This window comes from Scomber japonicus, chromosome 15, assembly GCF_027409825.1.
Source record: "Scomber japonicus isolate fScoJap1 chromosome 15, fScoJap1.pri, whole genome shotgun sequence".
NCBI lineage: Eukaryota > Metazoa > Chordata > Actinopteri > Scombriformes > Scombridae > Scomber > Scomber japonicus.
The window spans coordinates 28,022,301-28,043,224 of record NC_070592.1 but is presented as its reverse complement, the minus strand read 5'-3'; the positions used below and the strand labels follow the sequence as shown (position 1 = coordinate 28,043,224).

General features: G+C 39.1%; 1 protein-coding gene across 2 annotated transcripts in view; it reads left to right on the top strand.

Annotated features, from left to right (window-relative positions):
* The window catches only part of phf14 (PHD finger protein 14), a 90,735-nt gene that overhangs the window by 6,188 nt on the left and 63,623 nt on the right, over window positions 1-20,924 (top strand). For both annotated transcript variants that reach the window (XM_053334596.1, XM_053334597.1), the window contains exons 5-7: window positions 15,833-15,992; window positions 16,796-16,907; window positions 19,066-19,203. In XM_053334596.1, coding sequence (XP_053190571.1) covers window positions 15,833-15,992; window positions 16,796-16,907; window positions 19,066-19,203 — 410 coding nt within the window. The remainder of the gene's footprint in view (window positions 1-15,832; window positions 15,993-16,795; window positions 16,908-19,065; window positions 19,204-20,924) is intronic.

The following is a 20,924-nucleotide window of genomic DNA, read 5'->3' as shown; positions in this document are numbered from 1 at the left end:
TTCATATAGAGCCAAAAAATACAAGTCAAGCCTCAAATCAGGCAGTAGTCCAGCTATTTGTTAGATTACTTCATAGAATTATACACTTTGGAAGCACTCTTAGCATCCTGAGTCCAACAAAAGCAACAAAAAAAGTCAAATTAACTTTGATCTCAACCAACTTTCCTCAAAGTACATTAATACTTCAGGGACTTTTGTTCTCCTCAAGTTGGCTTGTCAGGCAACTTTTACTCCCAGGCTGTGTATCACTGCCAACAAACTCTACCAGATAACGCTCATTTTCTACTCTATATATATTTAATGTGACGTTTCATTCTGTACTAGCAGGAAAAAAGCCTTTTATTGTAGACTAGTAGTAAGACTGATTTTGTCTAATTAACAGTGCAAAAACTTAAATTGACCCTCCACTAAAATTCTACTTTCAGTAGATGAATTTGAGAATAAACTCTACACATACATCACTCTGTGCAGAGAAGCTTTTCTTCTTTATTTTACACAATCCATTCATCCTGGTCCCATTTTCTCGGTTTATGGTTTTCTTGATTAATTTTCTATTCTTCAGATAAAATCCAGTAATAAAGAGTTCAGAATGTGTTTTTTAAATTTGTGAAGTAGAGAAAACAGATTTTTAACATTCAAAAGACTTTCTGACATCTTTACTTGACTTAACTTAACCTTACTTGACTTTAATTTACTTGACTTAGTTGACTTGCCTTTACTGTAGTTAAGTGACTTAACTTTACATTAGTTTACCTTATTTGAATTTATTTGACTTGACTTTGTTATATACACAATAACAAAATAAGAACAGAAAAATCAGTGTGAAAGAGTGTTTGTGAAATCTTCAATATAAATAGATCTTCATTGAGAACATTTAAATGACTATATAAGATGGATTTGTTGTTCTTATTGTTATTCAGGGACAGGAAACTCATTTACAAAGACACACTGTGACAGTGACACTTTAGCTGATAAACATGTAGTACATGACGCTCAGCTGCTTTCTAACTCTGTGTAGACTGTTACAAAGCTCATATATGTTTCATATTACATCCACCATGCTGCTGCATACTGTGTAGACACTGTGTTATTTGAATGACAACAGGGAGGACATTTATAAGGAGGAACTATTATCTATGAATGGATTTTTATCTTGTAGAATCTTGTGTTTTATTATGACATCAGGAATTGTGCAGTAGGGTTTGAGGAGGGAATAAACTTCCTGTTTCAGCTTTATCAGCTGAGCGCGTCTCGACCGGCTGGAAACAAAATCAATGAGTGTGCAAGTCATCTCTTTTAAATGGGAGCTCTCCCAGGCATCTATAGTTAAGGCTGACCACGCAGGGCGGATCAATGTGACACCACTAATTTTCAATCAGCTCGTTTATTTCCACTGTTGCATTATTTTAAAGGCAGCAAACGAACAAGGCGAGACAGACGGAGGAGAGCTGCACAGCACAAAAAGTTGAGTTATTTTACTGTAGTCTTAATAATAATACTAATAATACTCAGGAGGAAGAGTGAGTCGTCCATTAATCAGGAAGATGCTGCAGTCCACATGTTGAAGTGTCCTTGGGCAAGATACTGAACCCTGAACCTTGGTCTTATGGCCCAGATACACTTCCATTGGATTAAATGTATCAATCTACACTGAATCTGAGATACACTTGAGACTTGGTGTGAGAAACTAAGTGACATCTGTGAAGTGTCGTGTGCTATAACTTTATTTTGCCAGTTATCACCAAATAACCCAACAATGTTCTAGCTACATGGTTGATATGGTGTTATGAAGCTAGCCTCTATGCAATATAGTTTTATTAGACTACTAGAATAATGTAGCACCCCTGTGGCTGGAGCTCTGGGAGAGAAATCTGCCTTTTTAAAATGATGTTACTGTTAATACAGTAATTGAGGCAGCCCTATCAAGTCCGAACGAGTGCTTTTAGTCTACCGTAATTACTATAGTAGCAGCACAACTAAACGGCCTGATTTTGTTAACTTGCTCAAATTTAGTTGATTTGATTATTTTCTTAGATGTTTTTTGTTTAGAAAGTGAAGATAGAGGTTAATAAATAGCAGAGTTCACAATACATTTGTAACCATCCTAGCATATAAACATGCTAAGGCTAAACAGGCTATAGCTCTGAGTTGACAAAATTTTACTAAAAAGTAGTTATGAACAAATGAAATAGGGCTTATTTTGGTTGACGTACGTATGTTTTAGTATTAAATTCCATTTTCCCAATCCTCTAACAACTTTTAACTACATGACCTTGGGGCATCCATAGTAGGGGGTTTGATTATTAAAAACACAAAACAATCATAGCTGATGCTCTGGGCTTGCTCATCTTAAGCCCCCGGTTCAAACATTTCCCTACTTAATAAAAAAACCATAACACCAACATATCCCAGCTACACCACAGCGGGAGAGATAATGAGCCAGAGTGAAGACGAGGCTACATTAAAATGAAGGCTCAGACAGTCAAGTCAGATTCTATTGTCACTGCAACATCATCATCATCATCATCATCATCATCATCATCATCATGTCCAAAGGTTACATTTGGTGAATGTGCTTGTACTGGTGTAGAGGACAGGAGGAGGCCATCAGAGCAGCTGGATATATACTTCTGTTTTATTAAGTATATCAATCTGCACTGAATCTGAGCCTTTCTGTTACATAGTGAACATAATCTGAGTAGGAAGCTGCTTGTATATCTTGCTGTATATGTATTTTCAACGTATTAACTGTATCAATGAATCAATAAATACAATTGATTTCTTGCGGTGGAGCTGACATGTAAACTATTTAGGTTTAGTAAGTTTCTGCTGTAAGTCAGCCTGGTGAAGACAGTTTGGCTGTTGCCGTGACATCACCGGCACTCCCCAGTGCTTAAGCCTGGCTTGCAATACACTGGAGGAAACTCTAGACAAAAGAATCAGAACATGGATAATGAAATAAATTAGCATATTAATAGCAGGCGTGACAACAAAGCTTAATGTGAACATAACAAGTACATTCATGGTTCGGAGTCCTGAAAGGTCTGTTCAACAAACATTGGCTGAATATTGTTGTTTCCAGATGGTCATTGTCCTGTGTTTCTTACATTGCTGTCACTGCACCAATCCAAAAGAAACTCTACACTGTGTTCATATCAAGCTTTGTAGTTATTATTTCCAGCTGTGACATGTCAGAATGTCTGCTGTGTTGATCTGGACCAGAGGATGATAGTCAGATGTTTACAGGTTGACTGACATGAAATAAATCATTGTTCCTATCATTCCTCTCTCTCATGTTTATAGCTGTGAGCCACAGAGCGCTGCTGCTCATCAGCATCATGGTGTATGTCTGAGAAGTAGTCTGACTCCAGTGCTGACACACTAGTCTTTGTGACACATCTGAGATACTGATACCAAGGGCCTGAAATGCATCACATAGGGGGTTTTTACTTTGTGGAGGAGGGGATATAGGCCTTACTTTGTCCTATTCTTACCTTAGATTGCATTTTGTCCCTGTCCTTCAACTTAACTTTAGCTATATCATATAGTTGAGAATACCTTAAGTTGGAGGAGAGTGACTGCATCGTTATTATTAGCATCATGTTGTTTGTTGAATCTGCTGTTCAGATCTGCTGGTTGACAATCTTGAGCGGTAACTTTTAAGTTTTGAAACACAGGCTGGTTAAATGTGCAGCACCATACATTTTACAAATGGACCAGCTCATTTCACTGTTGAGCCAGTTAGCCTGAAACTTCTCTTTGGACTGATGCTTCACTTCAGTAACATTACCGTTAGCTATCTGAGGATCCTGAGGAGTAACGCTGTGAATGTTGTCATATCTGGTGCCTTCAAGCTTATCTGTATATGCTAGTAGCAAGAGATGCTGCAGCAGTAGAGGAGGCTTGTAGCCTGGTACAGAGCAGGAGAGAGTGTGTTGTCCAGGACAGAAGTCAGACCATCTGATACAACATTTCCAGTCAGTTCTCCTGCATTCTGTACCAGTGCAAACATTAGCTGAACATTAAAATACATCGCTGTAAATGTGTGCAGGAATTTCCAGTTTTTGAAGTGCTAGTTTTGTTGGGAATCAATTAAACTATCCCAACTACTACTACTCCCAAACTGAAATTCAGATTGTGACTACTGTTCATCTACAGCTACATTACTCCACATAAAACATTCATTTTATCCAGACACATATTATTTGAGTAGACTCATTATCAGCTGATTGTTTAGTCTGATCTCAGCATAAAAATGACTTGACAGCGCATAGAGAACAGTGGAGGCTTCATACACTGTTGGTGTGTGTTGGTCTTCACACTCTCCCTCATATCACAATGATCCTTATGATCCAAAACTTACAGGTGCTGTTATATTAGTTCACCATTCATTGTTTTACCTCCTGACATAGTTGACATATGACCTATGTAATGTAGCCATATTGATGTTGTGATGGCTATAGATCTGATATTTTGCTATTGTGCTCTGGTGATCCCATCTATATGTCTATGTACATCTTTTGTACATATGTGTGTGTATATATATAACATTATCATTATATATTTTTTGATCAATTTAAGATGGTGACTATACATTTTTGTCTTAGTCTGAAGAAGAGCAGTGTGCATATCTCATTAAAACTATATCTGCATAGGGAACTTTTACATTTAAGAGCCCTGAAATGATTTACAGTTAAGAGACATTCATAGGGTGATATAATAAATGTTCACACATACTTATAATAACATGTAATGACACACATACTCACAATTTGCCTTTCCTACAAACACAGTCCCTCTCACTGTCATTGGTTGAAGTGTATCAGAGTTTCACCTCCGAGTAGCCAACACCTTCAAGGTACTGGCAGGACTCATTCCATAATCTCAGACAGTCCAACTCATACACACACACACACACACACACACACACACACACACACACACACACACACACACACACACACACACACACACACACACACAGAGACGTGACGGGTGAGAACAGTCCTAATCACCAATTCTCCATAGGCAGACACAAGATATTAGGAGCAGGTCTTTAATTTATCTTGTTCGTTTGGTCGGTTGATATTTTCTTCCTCTGAGACAGGTTTAATCTCCATGAGGAGACACAGAAGGGAGAGTGAGTGGCTCACAGTAGAGACTTGAGAGAGAGAGGAGGCAGCGGCAGCACTCATGGCCAGTTCTTATCTTTTTCTCCAAGGACATAGATGCTGTTCCTTTTTTTCTCTCCAAGGCAGTAAAATATGGAACTTAATTCTATCAATAAGTTTGCCATTCCTGGGTACTTGTGCTCAAACTGGATAGATCTATTGTCCTATTGGAGGTTTAATTCAAACCTCAGCTGTTTTTTTGTCATGATATATAAGCTCATCCTTGAGATATACAGCACTGCAAATAATGTCTCAGGATAATAAAAATTGATCATTGCATGTCGGTTGCACTTTCTGTTGAGCTGTGTTATAAGTGCACCTTGAGGAGGAACCCAAGGCAAACCGGTCCTTAAACTAGGAATGTAATTCAATAGTATTTAATTGAATTTCAATCCAGTATTGAATCAATTTACCAGATCTGATCAGGTTTGTCATATACAGTACTGTGCACAGATTTTAGGCACTAAAAGTAAAATGAAGACACTTTCAACAATAATGCTATGAATAGTTTATTAATTAACTCCACAGTTCCATATGCAGTAAACAGAAGAAACCTGAATGAAATGAAGATTAGTTGTGAGCCGTTTTGCCTTTAAAACAGCAGCAGTTCACCTGCACACAGTTTGCTAATCTGCTTTTCTTCATTAAGAGCAGAAATATGGCAAAACATAATGAACTTAATAAACATAATAAAACTATTTTTTTCTTTTAAAAGATTGAGACCCTTTATTAGGTAACTAACTGGTTAATATTTAAGACAAGTTGGGATGTAGCTGTAGTTTGTGAGCTGTCCAGCAGTCGGTGGTCAAGCTAGCTTGTTAGCCCTGGTTAGCTTGATTTTTAGCTCGTCCTCCTTCAGCTCAAAGTGTTTTCAGTGTGTTTAGTCATAGTAGCTCTCGCTGTCTACCACACTGACTGACAGCATATCAATCTCAATTATTCAGCACACCAACTGGGTGTTCCCTTGTAATAGAGTAACACCATTGTTGTTATTACAGACAAACCATAGGATTAGCATGCTAGGCTAACAGTCCGTTAGCTGTGTGACATTATAGCCGTACTGTGAAGTCTTTTAGAACACATATATGCTGTAAAAAGAACGATCACCTGTCCAGCACAGTACTGTTAAACCAGAGACACCACAGCTACACCTCACTTTTATAAAGTTTATGGGCTACACAAAGGCTATGTGCTAATTACACTAATGATGCTAGCCATGCTAACTAGCTGCTAGCTGTCAAGATTAACTTTGTATACACAAAATGAAACAAAATACTGTTTCTCACCAGCTCATGTCAGTGCATTAAAAATAGTATAAATAGGTACTAAAATGATCATTCCTAAAATAAAATTTACAAGCCTTAAAATTGATCTGTCACATCTCTTTGTTTCTTCCCGCAAGGTCCCAAAATCTGGCACAGACTGATCTAACATGAATAATGTGACGTAATGAGTTCAGTACCCAACCCTAGTATGCGGATAAGTAAGCGGTTAAACCATTAACGGTTAACTGTTGACACTTCACTGTAGCCCTGCTGTACTTCAGCAGCTACTTAGTCCAAATAATGAAGGATCAGGTTCAAATGTTGATATGAGGCAACGTTTGACTGGGAGACTTTTAAAGTGTTGTGAAGTGATCAGCTGCTCATTTCTCCAGAGAAGAGACTCCACTCTTTAAAAACACATACATAGAACATTAACAATAGAACAGACTTTTCATTTCAGCTCTCTTTGCTAATAAAGACTAAGGAGAGAAAAGGATTGATAAAAGAATTGTTAGTGTCTGGGCTTAACAAATCTTGGTATTTTGCCAAGTAGGAATCAAATCCGAAATGGAACCAACTATTGAAACCCATCCACAGGTCAGACTGAGAGCCATTTAAGAGAAATACAAGAGGAGGAAAGACAGAACAAGATGGCAAAGTAGGATTCTGCTCATGTTCAAATTAGGGCTGAGAGGAACTGTTTCCCACTGCTTCCAGTCTTTAGGCTAAGATAGAATAACTATGCCCTAAATCCAGCATCAATGTTTTCATTTCTTTCTCAAAAAGCGAGTAAATAAGAGTATTCCTAGCCTGCTCTGATAGATGTTAGCTGAAGGTTATTCGAAGTTCAAACTATCCTGCTGGAGAAAAGTCCACCTCCTGTTGCCTTAATTACACCTGAGAGGAAGCCAAAATGTGAAGATATGCAAATATTGCCAAAGTTGCTATATATTGTTTTTAGAATCCTGGATGAGGACCCATATTCCCCCCACTTCCCCTGAATTGTGAGGTTCTAATCCAGTCCTTTTCTAGTCCTGCACTGTGCTCTAAGGTGTTGCTACCATTAATGAATTCAGGCCTGTCATACATTTTAAGCAGAGCTGAGCTGGAATCTTGCAACTGTGAGATCTTAACTGTTTGATTATGAGAAAGTGCGATGCTGAGGCAGGCTACTTTGACCTGGCATGTCCTTTCTTCCCAGTAAGCACAACGACTGATGAGGTTGTGTTTTATCAAATTTGTATAGTTTCTGGAGCGTGCATTTTAAGATTTTTGGAACGATTCTAAAATGCTTGGGTACACAGAAAAATACATAGTGTGTGCTGACATTTTAGTTAACTGAGAGGAAGTAGCTTCTACATAAGAAAACTGAGAAAAATGGCAAATCAGTATTACAGCCTTTCTAAGCCTTAGTTCTTGTGTCTCTATAGCCTGTTGCACCAGCTGAATGCAAGTTTGATCATAAGCTTGAGCACAAAGTCAACACTTACTGCTACGTTTTAACATTTGCGCCATCTGGACTCACACAAAAGAGAAAATAAAACAGATAACTCATTTAATAATGCATCAGTCATTGATTTATTCTGTTTTTGTTACTACAGTAAACATGGTGATTCTATCAAAGTCAGCACCTTAACAGATATGTGTTTCTATGACAAGTAAGTGTTATAAAATCTCCCACATGCTCTTGTCTGTTCCAAATAATGGTAACTGTAATTGAAGAGATGCAGTCAGTCACAGACGTTGTGTTCCCACTGTATCACTGTATATCAAAGAAACTTAAATCCCTCATGACATTAAGTGCAATATTTGATCAATCTGACTATTGTTCTCTGACACTGGGTTGTAATTTCTAGCATCTCTCCACACTGGTTCTCCTACTACCTGGAAAATAGACAATCATGTGTCTTAATTGGCCAGAATTCAACTCGGAGTGCCTCAAGGGTCAATTTAGGGTCCTTTTTAATTTTCTGGTAAAGACTATGGTGGCTTAGCAGTTTGCACTGTTATCTCACAGCGAGACAGTCCTGGGTCCAAACCCTGGCTGGTCCTCTCAGTGTGGAGTTTGCATGGGTGTCTGCCGGGTGGTCCGGTTCCCTCCCCCTATCAAAGACCTGTATGTTAGGGTTAGTACTCTGAAGCTGAATCCCAGGCAGTGTACTGCAGCTGCCCACTGCTCCTAGTGTATAGAATAGCTTAAATCAGAGGACACATTTTGTTTGAATGTATATGAGTGCTGACGACAAATGACAAAGAAGAATCGTAATCTTAAAAATGACTGATCAATTAATAGAAAAAATAATAATAGAGCAATGATAATCAATCCTTGTTAGTTACAATCCTACAAGAATCAGTATGTTGACAGCTCCATTTGCCTATTTAAGCACATGGGAGCTGGATAGGTAGGTAATCCCAATGATGGAGAAATATTATACACCTCGTGCTGAAAAGGTGTACTCATAACATAACATGTGTCATAACATTTCATTTTAGAGATCACAAAGTACAATGTTTAAGGTTAAAACAGGGTCAGACAAAGAAGTTCTGAGGCAGAGATGAGAGATGAGCTGTCAGTATCTGGAGCTCACACGAGTCAGTCTTTGCCGCTTGACTCCACTGCTTCTTCTTTGTTCTCGTGTTCACATCGCTGTCCGGACACCATCACTCCCCCCTCAGACAAGAAGAGGGGCTGACATGAAAGGTGGGCACACAAGATACGGGTGAAAGATCAAAAGGAGGAATGAGCAGGAGTCCACAAAGCAAGCATCTACACAGAGCACATAGAGGAGTGCTGTTCTTACCGGTCTGTCTTTTGATTATCTGACTCTCACCAGTCGTACAAGGCAGACATCATTACCATAGCACAAGTTCCCCCTTTGCTTTTATTTGCCTTTGACTGTAAATGTCAAAGAAGCCCTTTTTTGTCATTTATTCATGTGTTAAGGTCTGCTGGTTTTGTCTTATATTCAGTAGTCTGAGGATTCAGTTCTCTCATTTTGTATCATTTTTATCATTTATAGGCTGCTGTAGGAAAGTTAACTGTTAATGTTACACCATCATACAGCTTTCATGCTCTACTGATTTACCCTATTTGTTAATTTTTCAGTAAGTAGACAAAGTTTTTGGCTCTCAGCTCCAAGCCCACTGGTTCCTACTGAATATATATATATTTTATGATGTGGTCACAAATATACTGTTTCATTTTTTTTTTAAAGGTTCAGTAATGTTCTAAACAGCTGGTCACTATAGTTTTTGTGGCTCGAACAGGAGGAAATAGTGTATTTGTTGGGGACTTATTTTAAGCAGTGGATTGATAGACATTTGGTGGTCTAGTGATTATTTCTGCCAGCAGGACTGTGTGTGTGACTGATTCCAAATAAACTACAATGTGTGTTTGTGGTAATGCAGGAACATGTCACTAAGTGCAACAATGTATCTCATTGATGTGTTTTTAATAGCTTTTGGGCAACAATAGTCTCGGCCATATCAGGCTTTTGAAACTAATAACTACTACTAATTATAATGATAACATCTGGGAAAATGATTGATCCATACTGAAATATGGCACAGTTTGGTTGTAGCGTTAATAAAATGTGTAGCCTACATTAGATGTAAGAGGTGTATTAACCACATATACAAAGGTAACGAACAAGGCAGATTGTGAAGATGCTTATTGTGATGCTTGCAAAGTGAAGACAAGGCCTGCACTTAACAATTATCTTCATTATTGATTAGTTTGCTCATTATTTTTTATGTTATTGATTATGTAGCCCATAAAATATAAGAAAAGGGTGTTGGGTATTTGAAGAATAACTGCGCAGTGAATAAGTTGACGTGATTGTATGGCAATCAGCTAATTGATAACTTGGCTAATTGGTTTCAGACTTAGATGCAGATGGGTGACAAATAAATGGAAAAACTAACAAAGTGTCTTATTGCATGTTAATAGCAGGTGTAAATGGAGTGATGGGTACCCCATGTATACCTGGTGTTAATATGCCACCTGTTTACCCTAACCCTCTAAATACATTATTTTGATAAGTAAAAACATGCAACCGTTGGTGTAGCTGCATTAAGTCTTGGATCTCAGCCAGGCATAAATGCAATCTGTACAGTGTGACCACATTCATAGGAACAAAACAACCCACTAAGTTGAAAGGTCACCTGGTTCCGCTTCTTCCGGTCAGCTAAAGCAAGCCCCGCAAAAGATACAACTATTAGCAGTATCTAAAAGTCTTCCCAAAGCGATTTAGAATTGAATGAAGTTCATTCATGGTAGCAGTTTGACCTTGACCTGTGATGTGTTGTGGTTATTGACAAGTCCTCCATCTCCGCCCAGCTAATTTGTATATGCAATCACTATGTGAACACAAAAGAAAATGAGAATGTATTTTAACAAGATGATAATGCAAAGACCCTTGGATCAGATGTCATCCCGATATTATATCCATACACAGATCGTGTGTTAATACCTAGTGTAAATTAAACCAGATTCTCTAAGTGTGTGTCACATTACCGGAGTGATGACCTAAAGATATTCCCGCATTTGGTGTTTTAATGATGACAGTGGATCGTTTTCACCCCTGTCACACCATTCAGTCAGTCCTCATGTTCTGTATGGAAGAATCTGCATTAGCTACGTTTTCTACTCATTTATTCATATTTGTCGTTTAATTGGTGACCAGTTTGTATTGTTGGTTTGTGGATAGCTAAAGACAGAAAATTAGTATGAGACGGCTGCCAAGCAATCAACGTACTGTCAGAATAACAGATGGCTGGTTCACTCTTGTGAGATGCTCATCACTTTTCTTTTCATCCCATGGACAAACAACCCATTGCCTTCATTGTATGTCATCATACATGCATGATTTCATATTCTCACTTTGGGATGAATTTACACCTAGTTGGTTAGCCTTTGTTGAAGGCAAACGAAGCTCTTTCTCAGTTAAAAGTACTTCTCTTGATTCAGTCAACCCTACCTTGCACCCTTCTTTTTTTTCCTGCCAAGCTCGTCATTTCTGACAAGGATAATCTTTCCTTCAGGGATTATCAAGCTATCCTGTAGTCATCACTTTTTGTCAGCTTAGCTCATATTAGCCAGCAACCCATGGCTTAATGGTCTGAGCTTTGTATCTCAGTTCAAAAGGAACACCGAAGATTTGTGCCATTCAGCCATAAGTCGGTTAAACCAGCATGGTGGTCGTTCACAGCCCCAGTTCCATGGTTCAAAGCCCAATCAGGGAAAATGAAGCGCCCAGCTGTTGCCAGAGGTATCCCAGTAATACCTTCCTGTAAGAAAATAAACGTTGAGTGGAGCTATATTGGAGCAAGCAGGACTTAACCTCCTGCCCTTGCCACATACTGTGAAGGAAAATGGAGTAGAGATAGGTATGTTCACATGTTGGGTACTTAGACCGTACGTAATTATTTCATTTTAAAGGTCAGGCCAGACCCCGACTGTGACTTAATTGCTCAATCGGAGTAATCAGCAGTTTGACTGATGTGTCCTGCCTTTGAGTTGGTCTTGTGGCAAACCAGGAGCCTCTAAAAACTGCTAACACCCCCACCCCCACCCCCACCCCTCTTTTCCCCCAGCTTCTGAAGAGCAGAGTTCAAAATAAGTGATCTACCACAACACACAGCAAATGGTCTCTCAATCAGAAAAAAGGACATGCACCCACCACACAAAGTGTAGAGCTGAATAAACAACTCCGTCTGCGCCAGTGTTTGCTTTCGATGGGCCGCCCGACTCCCCAGTGTGGCACACAGTGACGGGCATGCAGAACATTGAGCTTTTGATTTGCGAGTCTTTCCCATTGCTTGAAAAGCCTGAAGGCTGGTTGACTGAATTAGGAGTTAGAGTGTTATCTCCCCAACAGAGGCAGAGTACTGATTGCTGCCCTCATTGGTAGTGAGGAGCACGTTTGCCTGGTGTAATAGCTGCCATAGAAACCACATCAGGCAAGTAATTGTTTAGGAAACCTCAGAAAATTAAGAGGACAACATTAAAATGCGTTTGCTCGGCTTCGTTTTGCTTCTCTGAGGGTACATTTTTTATCAAATGTTCAATTTGTGCGGCTGCAGTGTCACACTAGATTGACAGCAGTAGGTCTATTTTTTAACTTTCTTTGTCTTCTTGGATTCCAGAGAGTTAGAACAGCAAACCCCATGGATACATACTGTCAACTCAGTACAAGACATATAGTAATGCTAGTATATGTCTAGATGCTGGTTGGTATACGCTACATTTTAGCTGACCAAGACAGGTTCTTCACAAACACAACAACTTTCCTCTTATACTGCTGGCAAAAAACAAAAATGCAGAATTAAATCAAACATTTGTCAAACGGAGTCTAATGTGCTGTTACTTCTTGTGGTAGTGACGAGCAAGTCAATGTAGTTATTTCTTCTTATTAGGTTTTGATGCTTGATGAATTATGTCGATAAGAACGACTTTATTCAAGACAACAGAATGTTTCAAACCTACAGTTAAATATTGATAGTTTAGCAGCCAATACTGTCCTATACATCATTTCTGTTGGTGTTACTAACATTATACTCATTAAGTGAATTACCAATATCTATGAATACAGTGGTGACTGGTCAAGAAACATGAACAGACAGACGATCAGACAGGTTGAATACAGATGGTTCAGTCAAATGTATTTGGAGGAGAAACCTAAAGTTCAGTTCATGGTTTTTAATGGACAGTTGTGGACTCAGACACAGTTCCATACATACTGCAATCGGGGGTTCGCAGACACAGATGCGTTCTACATGTATGCATTAGAAAACAGACTTGTGGTTTTCTAGCTTTAATCACTTTTGTCTATTACTCCAAGTGGACTGGATTGTATTTTATTGTCTGCCCCAAAAAGTTGGATGTGGCGTCAACAGAAAGCGCTAAAATAAGCAGCAATTTTTAAAAGTAGAAAGCGTCTACACTGCCGGACAAAAGTTCAAAATGTCCACCGTCATGTACACAAACACACAGAAAAGCTGCAACCACCTCAGCTCCTTCATGTTTACATCCTAGTTGTCATTTTCTATGTTATGTTTTTGGCGAGTCGCCTCTGTGACGTCACGGTCAGAGTCTGGTGGGTCCTATCTGGGTCCTACTCTGCTACGGAGACACAGCGGTCTAGAGGACAGAGTGAGAGGACGTTACTGTGAAGTTCTTGCCTACAAAATGTTACCAGAAACTTCCTGAAGTTCCTACAGTGGGAACGGGGTAGGGCTGGACGATTATGGCAAAAATCATAATCACGATTATTTTGATTGATATCGTGATTATAAAAGACGATTATTCATAGATTTGTAAACATAAGCATTTATTGAACAGCACAACCAGAAATAAATTAAAGAAAGAAAAAAAATATCATGATAAATTGAAATAATAATAATAATAATAATAATAGCAATATGTAAAAACAATAAATAAAAATAAATAGCCAAAACCTACCAAAACAAAAATCCATTCACACGCTCTCACGCCACACCTGTCATTTCTCATGCTGAGAAGTGATCCCACCGCACAGAAATGAATATATTATGTAATCCATACATCCCAACTCTCTGCATATTGATAGCGGCTCCCTGACGCCCGCACATGAGACACAATCTCCCGGAGTCTGGAGTGAACGAGCAAGAGCGCACGCTAGAGAGTGACTGCGGGCGCGTGTGTGTGTGCGTGTGACTCTCAATGCAGCGTGTGTGAGAGCGCAGCGTCCTGATAGCTGTGTGATCTCACTGAAGATGTCCCAGTCCTATCTTTCTTCTTGTCAACCAAAGGCCTTTCTGTCATTTTAAATCTCTTAGATCTGCGCAGAAACACACCGTTCCTCCAGCGGGTCTAACATAAGGGGCGGGACACAGAACTTGCTGGGAAAGACGGGGGCGTTGGATTTATGTCACAGGTGCGCCGCACCGGGCGGAACAATAATCGCTTTATGTCGATTATTACGTTTTTATAATCGTGGGAGGCCAAAATCGATATCGTGATTAAAATTCAATTACCCTAAATTCCGGACTACAGAGCGCATCTGATTAAAAGCTGCATGCTCTAATTTTAGAAAGAAAATCTATTTTGTACTTGTACAAGCCGCACCGGATTTTAAGCCGCAGGTGTCCCACGTTGTAATATGAGATATTGGCGATTGCACGCAACCCCCCCCCGCCCCCGTGGCTACTCTGACTACACACTGTTCATTTAGGACGCACTAGGCAATCGTACCGTGCCCAAGCACGTTTGCCCCCTAAAGTCCGGATTATTTGGCTAGTGACTGTGAGTGCAAGTGTACCCTGCTTGAGGGAAAAGAAGCCAATTTTCCCGGGAATCCCGGGAAATCGACGATTTTTTAAAAGGCAACATTAGCTGAGCCCTGGTCATTTCAAGCAACACTAATGCAAGACGGAGACATTATGCATATGGGTTCCCAATCCGACCATTTTTAGTGTATTATTTTATCATTATTAAGGCAAAATAACTCAATCTATGTCCATGGACATTATAATGAATAGGATATAGGCTTAATATTAGTTTGCATCCAGTGTGCTGCGTGGACGTCATTACATCTGCTGCACCGCTGCTACCACAATTTTCACATGGTAAGTTTATTGTCTGTGACTGTGACCCTCATAAAAGTAATATTTTACAAATCTGCATTATATACGAAATTCGTTAAAGTAAGTCATTTGGCGACTTCTAAGTCATTAAACTAAGTCTGACTGTTACTGGAGTAATCTACCTCTTTCGCACTCATTGTACGTCTTGTATTGGAAAACTTTGAATTAAAACCTACTGAGCGAACTCTCCCGTTCTCTCCTATGAACGAGTCGGACAACAACAACGTGTATCAAACATGAAGCAAAGTGAAAAAATAATAAAGTAAGTAACACCCACAAAAAAAAAAAAAACATGCATTAGCTGCACTGTAGTAAAAGCCGCAGTGTTCAAAGTGTGGGAAAAAAGTAGTGGCTTATAGTCCGGAATTTACGGTAATCGTCCAGCCCTAGAACGGGGCTATTCATTTCTTTGTTTTTGACTGGGAACCTGTATGGTTTATATATATGTATGTATGTATATATAATTAGTTCCTTTTGAACAACACAATTTCAGCTGGCCTTGGCTGTTAATTAAGGGGTCAGAGAGCACCTGAAAAACAGCATATTTATTGTGGTATCATGGTTACTGTGCCCTCAGTGTGCAGCCTCTCTGTACACTGAAAACTTTTAACAGTCAGCACACGGGCCTATATTTCCTCTGCTACTTGTGATAGTGGTGACACACTGAGACATTGTCATGCCAGTGACATGGAAAAAAGGATGACTGATGTTATCTTTAATGAACAGTGAAACTGATTCTGCCATACCGGCAACCCTTTGCTATGTTTCCAGGGTGTTACGGCGTAGATGGAGAGAGCGACTCCATCATGAGCTCCGCCTCGGAGAACTCCACCGAGCCTTGGTTTTGTGATGCCTGTAAGAACGGAGTGGCTCCCAGCTGCGAGCTCTGCCCCAACCAGGATGGCATCTTCAAAGAGACCGACGCCGGAAGGTGAGATACAGTAGCACATTGACCTGGTGGTCAGTTGCCATTTACAAGAGGCAGCGAATGGAACGTGTTCAGAAACAAGTAACGCCTAATGACCTTAACTGGTCAAAATGCTGCAGGCAGCCAAAGGCTATCTAAATTGTACATATATTCAGCAGTGGTAGAAAAGGAAGTTGGATTAAGGAGGAGAGAGAGAGAGCTGGTGGAGGAATGAGAGAGGGGGATGGAGAGAAGAGGAGAGATAGAGGAAGAAAACGAGTGAGAGAAAAGAGTGTTATGTGAAGCGTGGAGACTTCAGCCACGTTATCGCTGATAGTGCTCCTCAGCCAGGCTGCACCCAAATTTACTACTTCACTAGAGCATGAAAAACACAGCAAATTAAACTGTGAAGCGGTTGCTTGCTAGAGATGGATATCTTTATATTGGACTTCGGATTCTCTTCCCTAAAGTCCACATTTGAAATTGTGTCACACCAAACCATAGCCAGAGTCTGGGGCTACATAAATCTATGAATCCATTTCTTTTTGAAGTGTCTGAGCAACTCACTGCAGCCAATTTCATGATATTAAGTTTGTCATTGTCTGCAGTAATTCTCCCTACGCTAAATGCAAAAATAACCACAGCCATAGATTTTTATCACGTATGCAGAGATCAATATATTTTAAATGTCACCTTTTTAAAAACTACTTGTCATCTTGAAACATTTTCAGCCCACAGTTTTCATATTAATGTATAGTACTTTGTTCTGTTTCCCTTCAACAAACCAGTTTATCAGCCAATTTGATTTTCTTCTTCTATGTTTTCAGGTGGGTGCATGTGGTTTGTGCACTTTATGTTCCCGGAGTAGCGTTTGGAGACATCGATAAACTACGACCAGTGACGCTCACAGAGATGAATTATTCAAAATACGGGGCCAAGGCAAGTACTCTGTAACATACTGATGAAGAACATGTTGCTTCATTGTTCATTCAATTAGGTTTTAGTTACATGTTTTAAATTCCACACCATTATATCTTCAAAGCAGTTGAAATGTCAGTCGAGTTGTGAGAGATGAAAACAGTTGAAGTGTCAACTCAGTCAAAATAGATGAAAGCAGTTGAAGTGTGTTGAGTTGTAAGAGATAAAAGAAGTTGAAGGGTCAGTTGAGTTGTTAGAGATTAAAACAGTTGCTAGTTGAGTTGTAAGAAATGAAAACATTCAAAGTGTCATTTCAGTTGTGACCGATGAAAACAGTCTAAATGTTAGTTAAGTTGTATGAAATGAAAGCTGTTGATGTGTCAGTTGAGTTGGGGGGGTGGATGGGGTAAAAACAATCAAAGTGTCAGTTGAGTTGTAAAAGTTGACAGCAGCTCATGTGTGTGGTAAATGCAATTAAACTATCATTTGTATAGGCACTGAACATGGAGAGAGACTCCACATGATAGTTGAAGTGTCAGTTTATATGCAAGCATTGACAGCAGTTAGTATTTCAGTAGAAGTACAAGAAATGAAAGTAGTACTAATTGTCTTTTGAAGAGGAAACATCCGTTAAAGTGTGAGTGTTTACTCTGAAAGCAGTTGAAGTAAAGACATTGACAACAGTTGACATTAGGCAGGAATTATATGGTGGCCAAACAGCGTTGGTTGTGTGTTTCAGACATCATGCTGGTCATCAACAGTAGAGTGAGATTTCTCCCACTTCCACAAATATATGTGTAATGTCAACATAAACATTAACAGCTAATCTGCTAGCTAACATTAGATAACAATGAATGGTATGTGATAAGCACAAACAGCTATACTAAGTACAGTGTAAGTATTAATACATGTTTTAAAGGATTTTGCTGAATAGTGTTAGCTAACTACTACACATAACAGGATACTACTTTTTCAGTATGATGTGAACACACAGACAGACACACACAGACACACACACACACACAGACACAGACACACACACACACACACACACACACACACACACACACACACACAGACACAGACACAGACAGACAGACAGACACAGACACACAAACAGACAGACACACACACACACACACACACACACACACACAAATCCATTTCTCTGTAAGCAGACAGCCACTTCTCAGTAGAGACACATCAGGAGAATCTGTTGGCTGTGACATGACTGGCAGCTATCGTCCCTGTCTCTCCTTGAGAAGTTTCTCATCAGTGTGTGTAATCTTTTAATGTGTTGAAAAAGTCTCCTTTTTATGACTGCTGCTATGATCTCAGACTCAAATCTTAATAGTTGCATTATTGTTGAAACTTGAAACTTGATAATTAATTTAGATCAACTTCCAGAGTCCATGTATAGACATTTTTTTATTATTTTAAATATAACAATTAATATATGAATAGTTCACTTTTTTTAAATCAATAAGACAGCATTTTGTGGGAAAGTCAAACATTCAGTGTACAATTTTAATAAACGTTGTTCTGCTTTTTCTATACACTGACCCTTAATTATTGTTACTGCACCTTAAGTTTTAACCTTGGTGTCCTAAATTTGCTGCGATGCCCCAATAAATTTGTATTGATCAAAAGCCAAAGTGGCCTTAGCCTAATAATGACTTCATTCCAAGCCTGATACTACACACGTCATTTTGAATTACTTTTTAATTAGTGTGTCCTGATATTCATGTAGAGTATATAAAGGTTTCTTGGGATTTGAATTTAGCTGGGTCATGCATGCCGCCCTGATCACGTGGACTGCTGCACACCACTATACTACAGGAGGGTTGGTTGGACATTTTGAGTGTCTGTCAAAAGACCTATTTTAGTCAAAGAATGTGGCTCCTACAGAGAAGAGGATTCTCTGAGGGAGAACAGAGTGTGAAGTTAAAACATTTCATCCATCACGTTTTCACATTAACACACTGTGTGCTGCTTCTACAGGTGACACATTCACTGACTCATAAGAGGAAGTGACATTGACTTAGACAAGGTGTGTGTTTTCTGTGACTAAACCGTTGAAAAAACACAGGCTGTGTTTAACAAGATGTCCTATTTGGTCGTGGTCCAATTGTGAAACATTGTTCAGTGTTGTCTCCTTGTTGTCTTCTGTTACATGTAGGAATGCAGCTTCTGTGAGGACGCCCGCTTTGCCAGGACCGGTGTGTGCATCAGCTGTGACGCAGGGATGTGTCGCTCCTACTTCCATGTCACCTGTGCACAGAGAGAGGGACTCCTGTCTGAAGCTGCAGCAGAGGAGGTAGAGGAAACCATAATGGACTATTATCACTTAACCTTTCTTTTAAAGACATGAAAAAATATCCCAATATTGTATAATTTGACATCCTTTGGTAGTACACTGATAACTATTGCTATGTCATGTCTGTAAGCTATGAACATTCATACTGTTACAGTGAGCAGTGACTGAGTTTGACCACACTGTGATAAACACTGGTGCATTTGGTCATTGGTCAAGTGTGTTAACAATAGTAACTAGCGCTGCTAGCTGTTTAGCAGGCATTTAAATGAGTAATTGAGGTTTAGCAATGCCATTCACACTCCAAGCAGGATATTTTCATTTCCTGACCAGCTAAACCAAATTATGATTTAACACACAAAGCACAATTTGTATAATTTCGCTGATGCTGTGTGTAGAATTAAGTGCCATCTAGTGGAGCAGACTTGGCAGAAATGTAATATAATATTCATAAGTATGTTTTAATTAGTGTATAATCACCTGGGGAAAAAAATCAAAATGTGTTTGTTACCTTAGAGTGAGCTCTTACATAGAGAGCTTGTTTTCTTCCACGGAGCTCACCATGTTGCACTGCCATTTTTCTACAGTAGCCTAAAGTGGACCAACCGAGTTGCTGCCACCGTAGGTTCTCCATCTGTGTGTCTGTTAGCATGTTTAGCAGAGCAGCAGCAACAGTGAGTGCTCCTTCTGCATCTGTGGCTACTGGCTGGAAGGTCTTGGGTGGTTTTATCACTTTATATGTAGCAGCATTACGATGCAGAAACCTACATCAGGTCTCGTGGGAAAAAGCTTTTAGAAGAAGAATAGAAAATAGCATCTTGATGCTAAAATATATGTACTTACAAAATTTGAATTTCCAAATATGAATACATTTGGAACACTAATGTGAAGAAAGAGAATTATATAAAAACCTTCAATAATGTATCTGCATTTTAAAACTCAATATAAAGATAAAGGTTTAACTTGAATCAGTCCGATGAATGATGAATTAGCATTTTGTATTCCTGACGCCTGGGCTGCTTTTATGTGTTTCTCTTTCCTCCTTAAACTTATTTTTTTCATTGTGAATACGGTTTTTACTTTTTCTTTGTTTTTTCTCAAAACCGTTGACATTAGATCATGCAATTCTGTCTCCTCTCTCCTGATTCCTCCACTCTCTCTGGAAATGTAAAAAGCTTTCCTGTTAAAAGTGTGAGTGAGCAGGAAGTACAACTTGAACTTGCATGCTGTTAATTATTGTAATTATGGACAAACAGCACACAGGGGGAAAGCATCAGCAGTCCAGCTATCCAAACTATTAAACTACATTAACATTACTGTAATATAAAGCAGCAACACATAAACTGGACAGTTAAAACACCTCAGCTTCACTGAAGAGCTACTTTGTTGCTTCCTGTCTGACATTATCATTTAATGGCATACTCTGAACTCTCATTCCATGAAAGCAGCTCCAGTCTACCTGCTAGCTTCAGAATAGAAGGTTTGTTTGGTTTAAACACCAGTGTAGCAGGAGCTGATGGTGGTTTAACAGGTCAGTGTTAACAGTAACAGCTGCTAAAATATGAAGAGATGGGGGTCAGGTAATAATAGGCAAAACCCTGGACATAACATAAAGACATACATTGTTTTATTTATTTGTAGTTGTTTTTTTTATTCTTTTTTTCTTTTTTTAACATGTCTGTTGGGGTAAGCTGATTTCTCTTCCGCTTGCCCGACATAAAAAA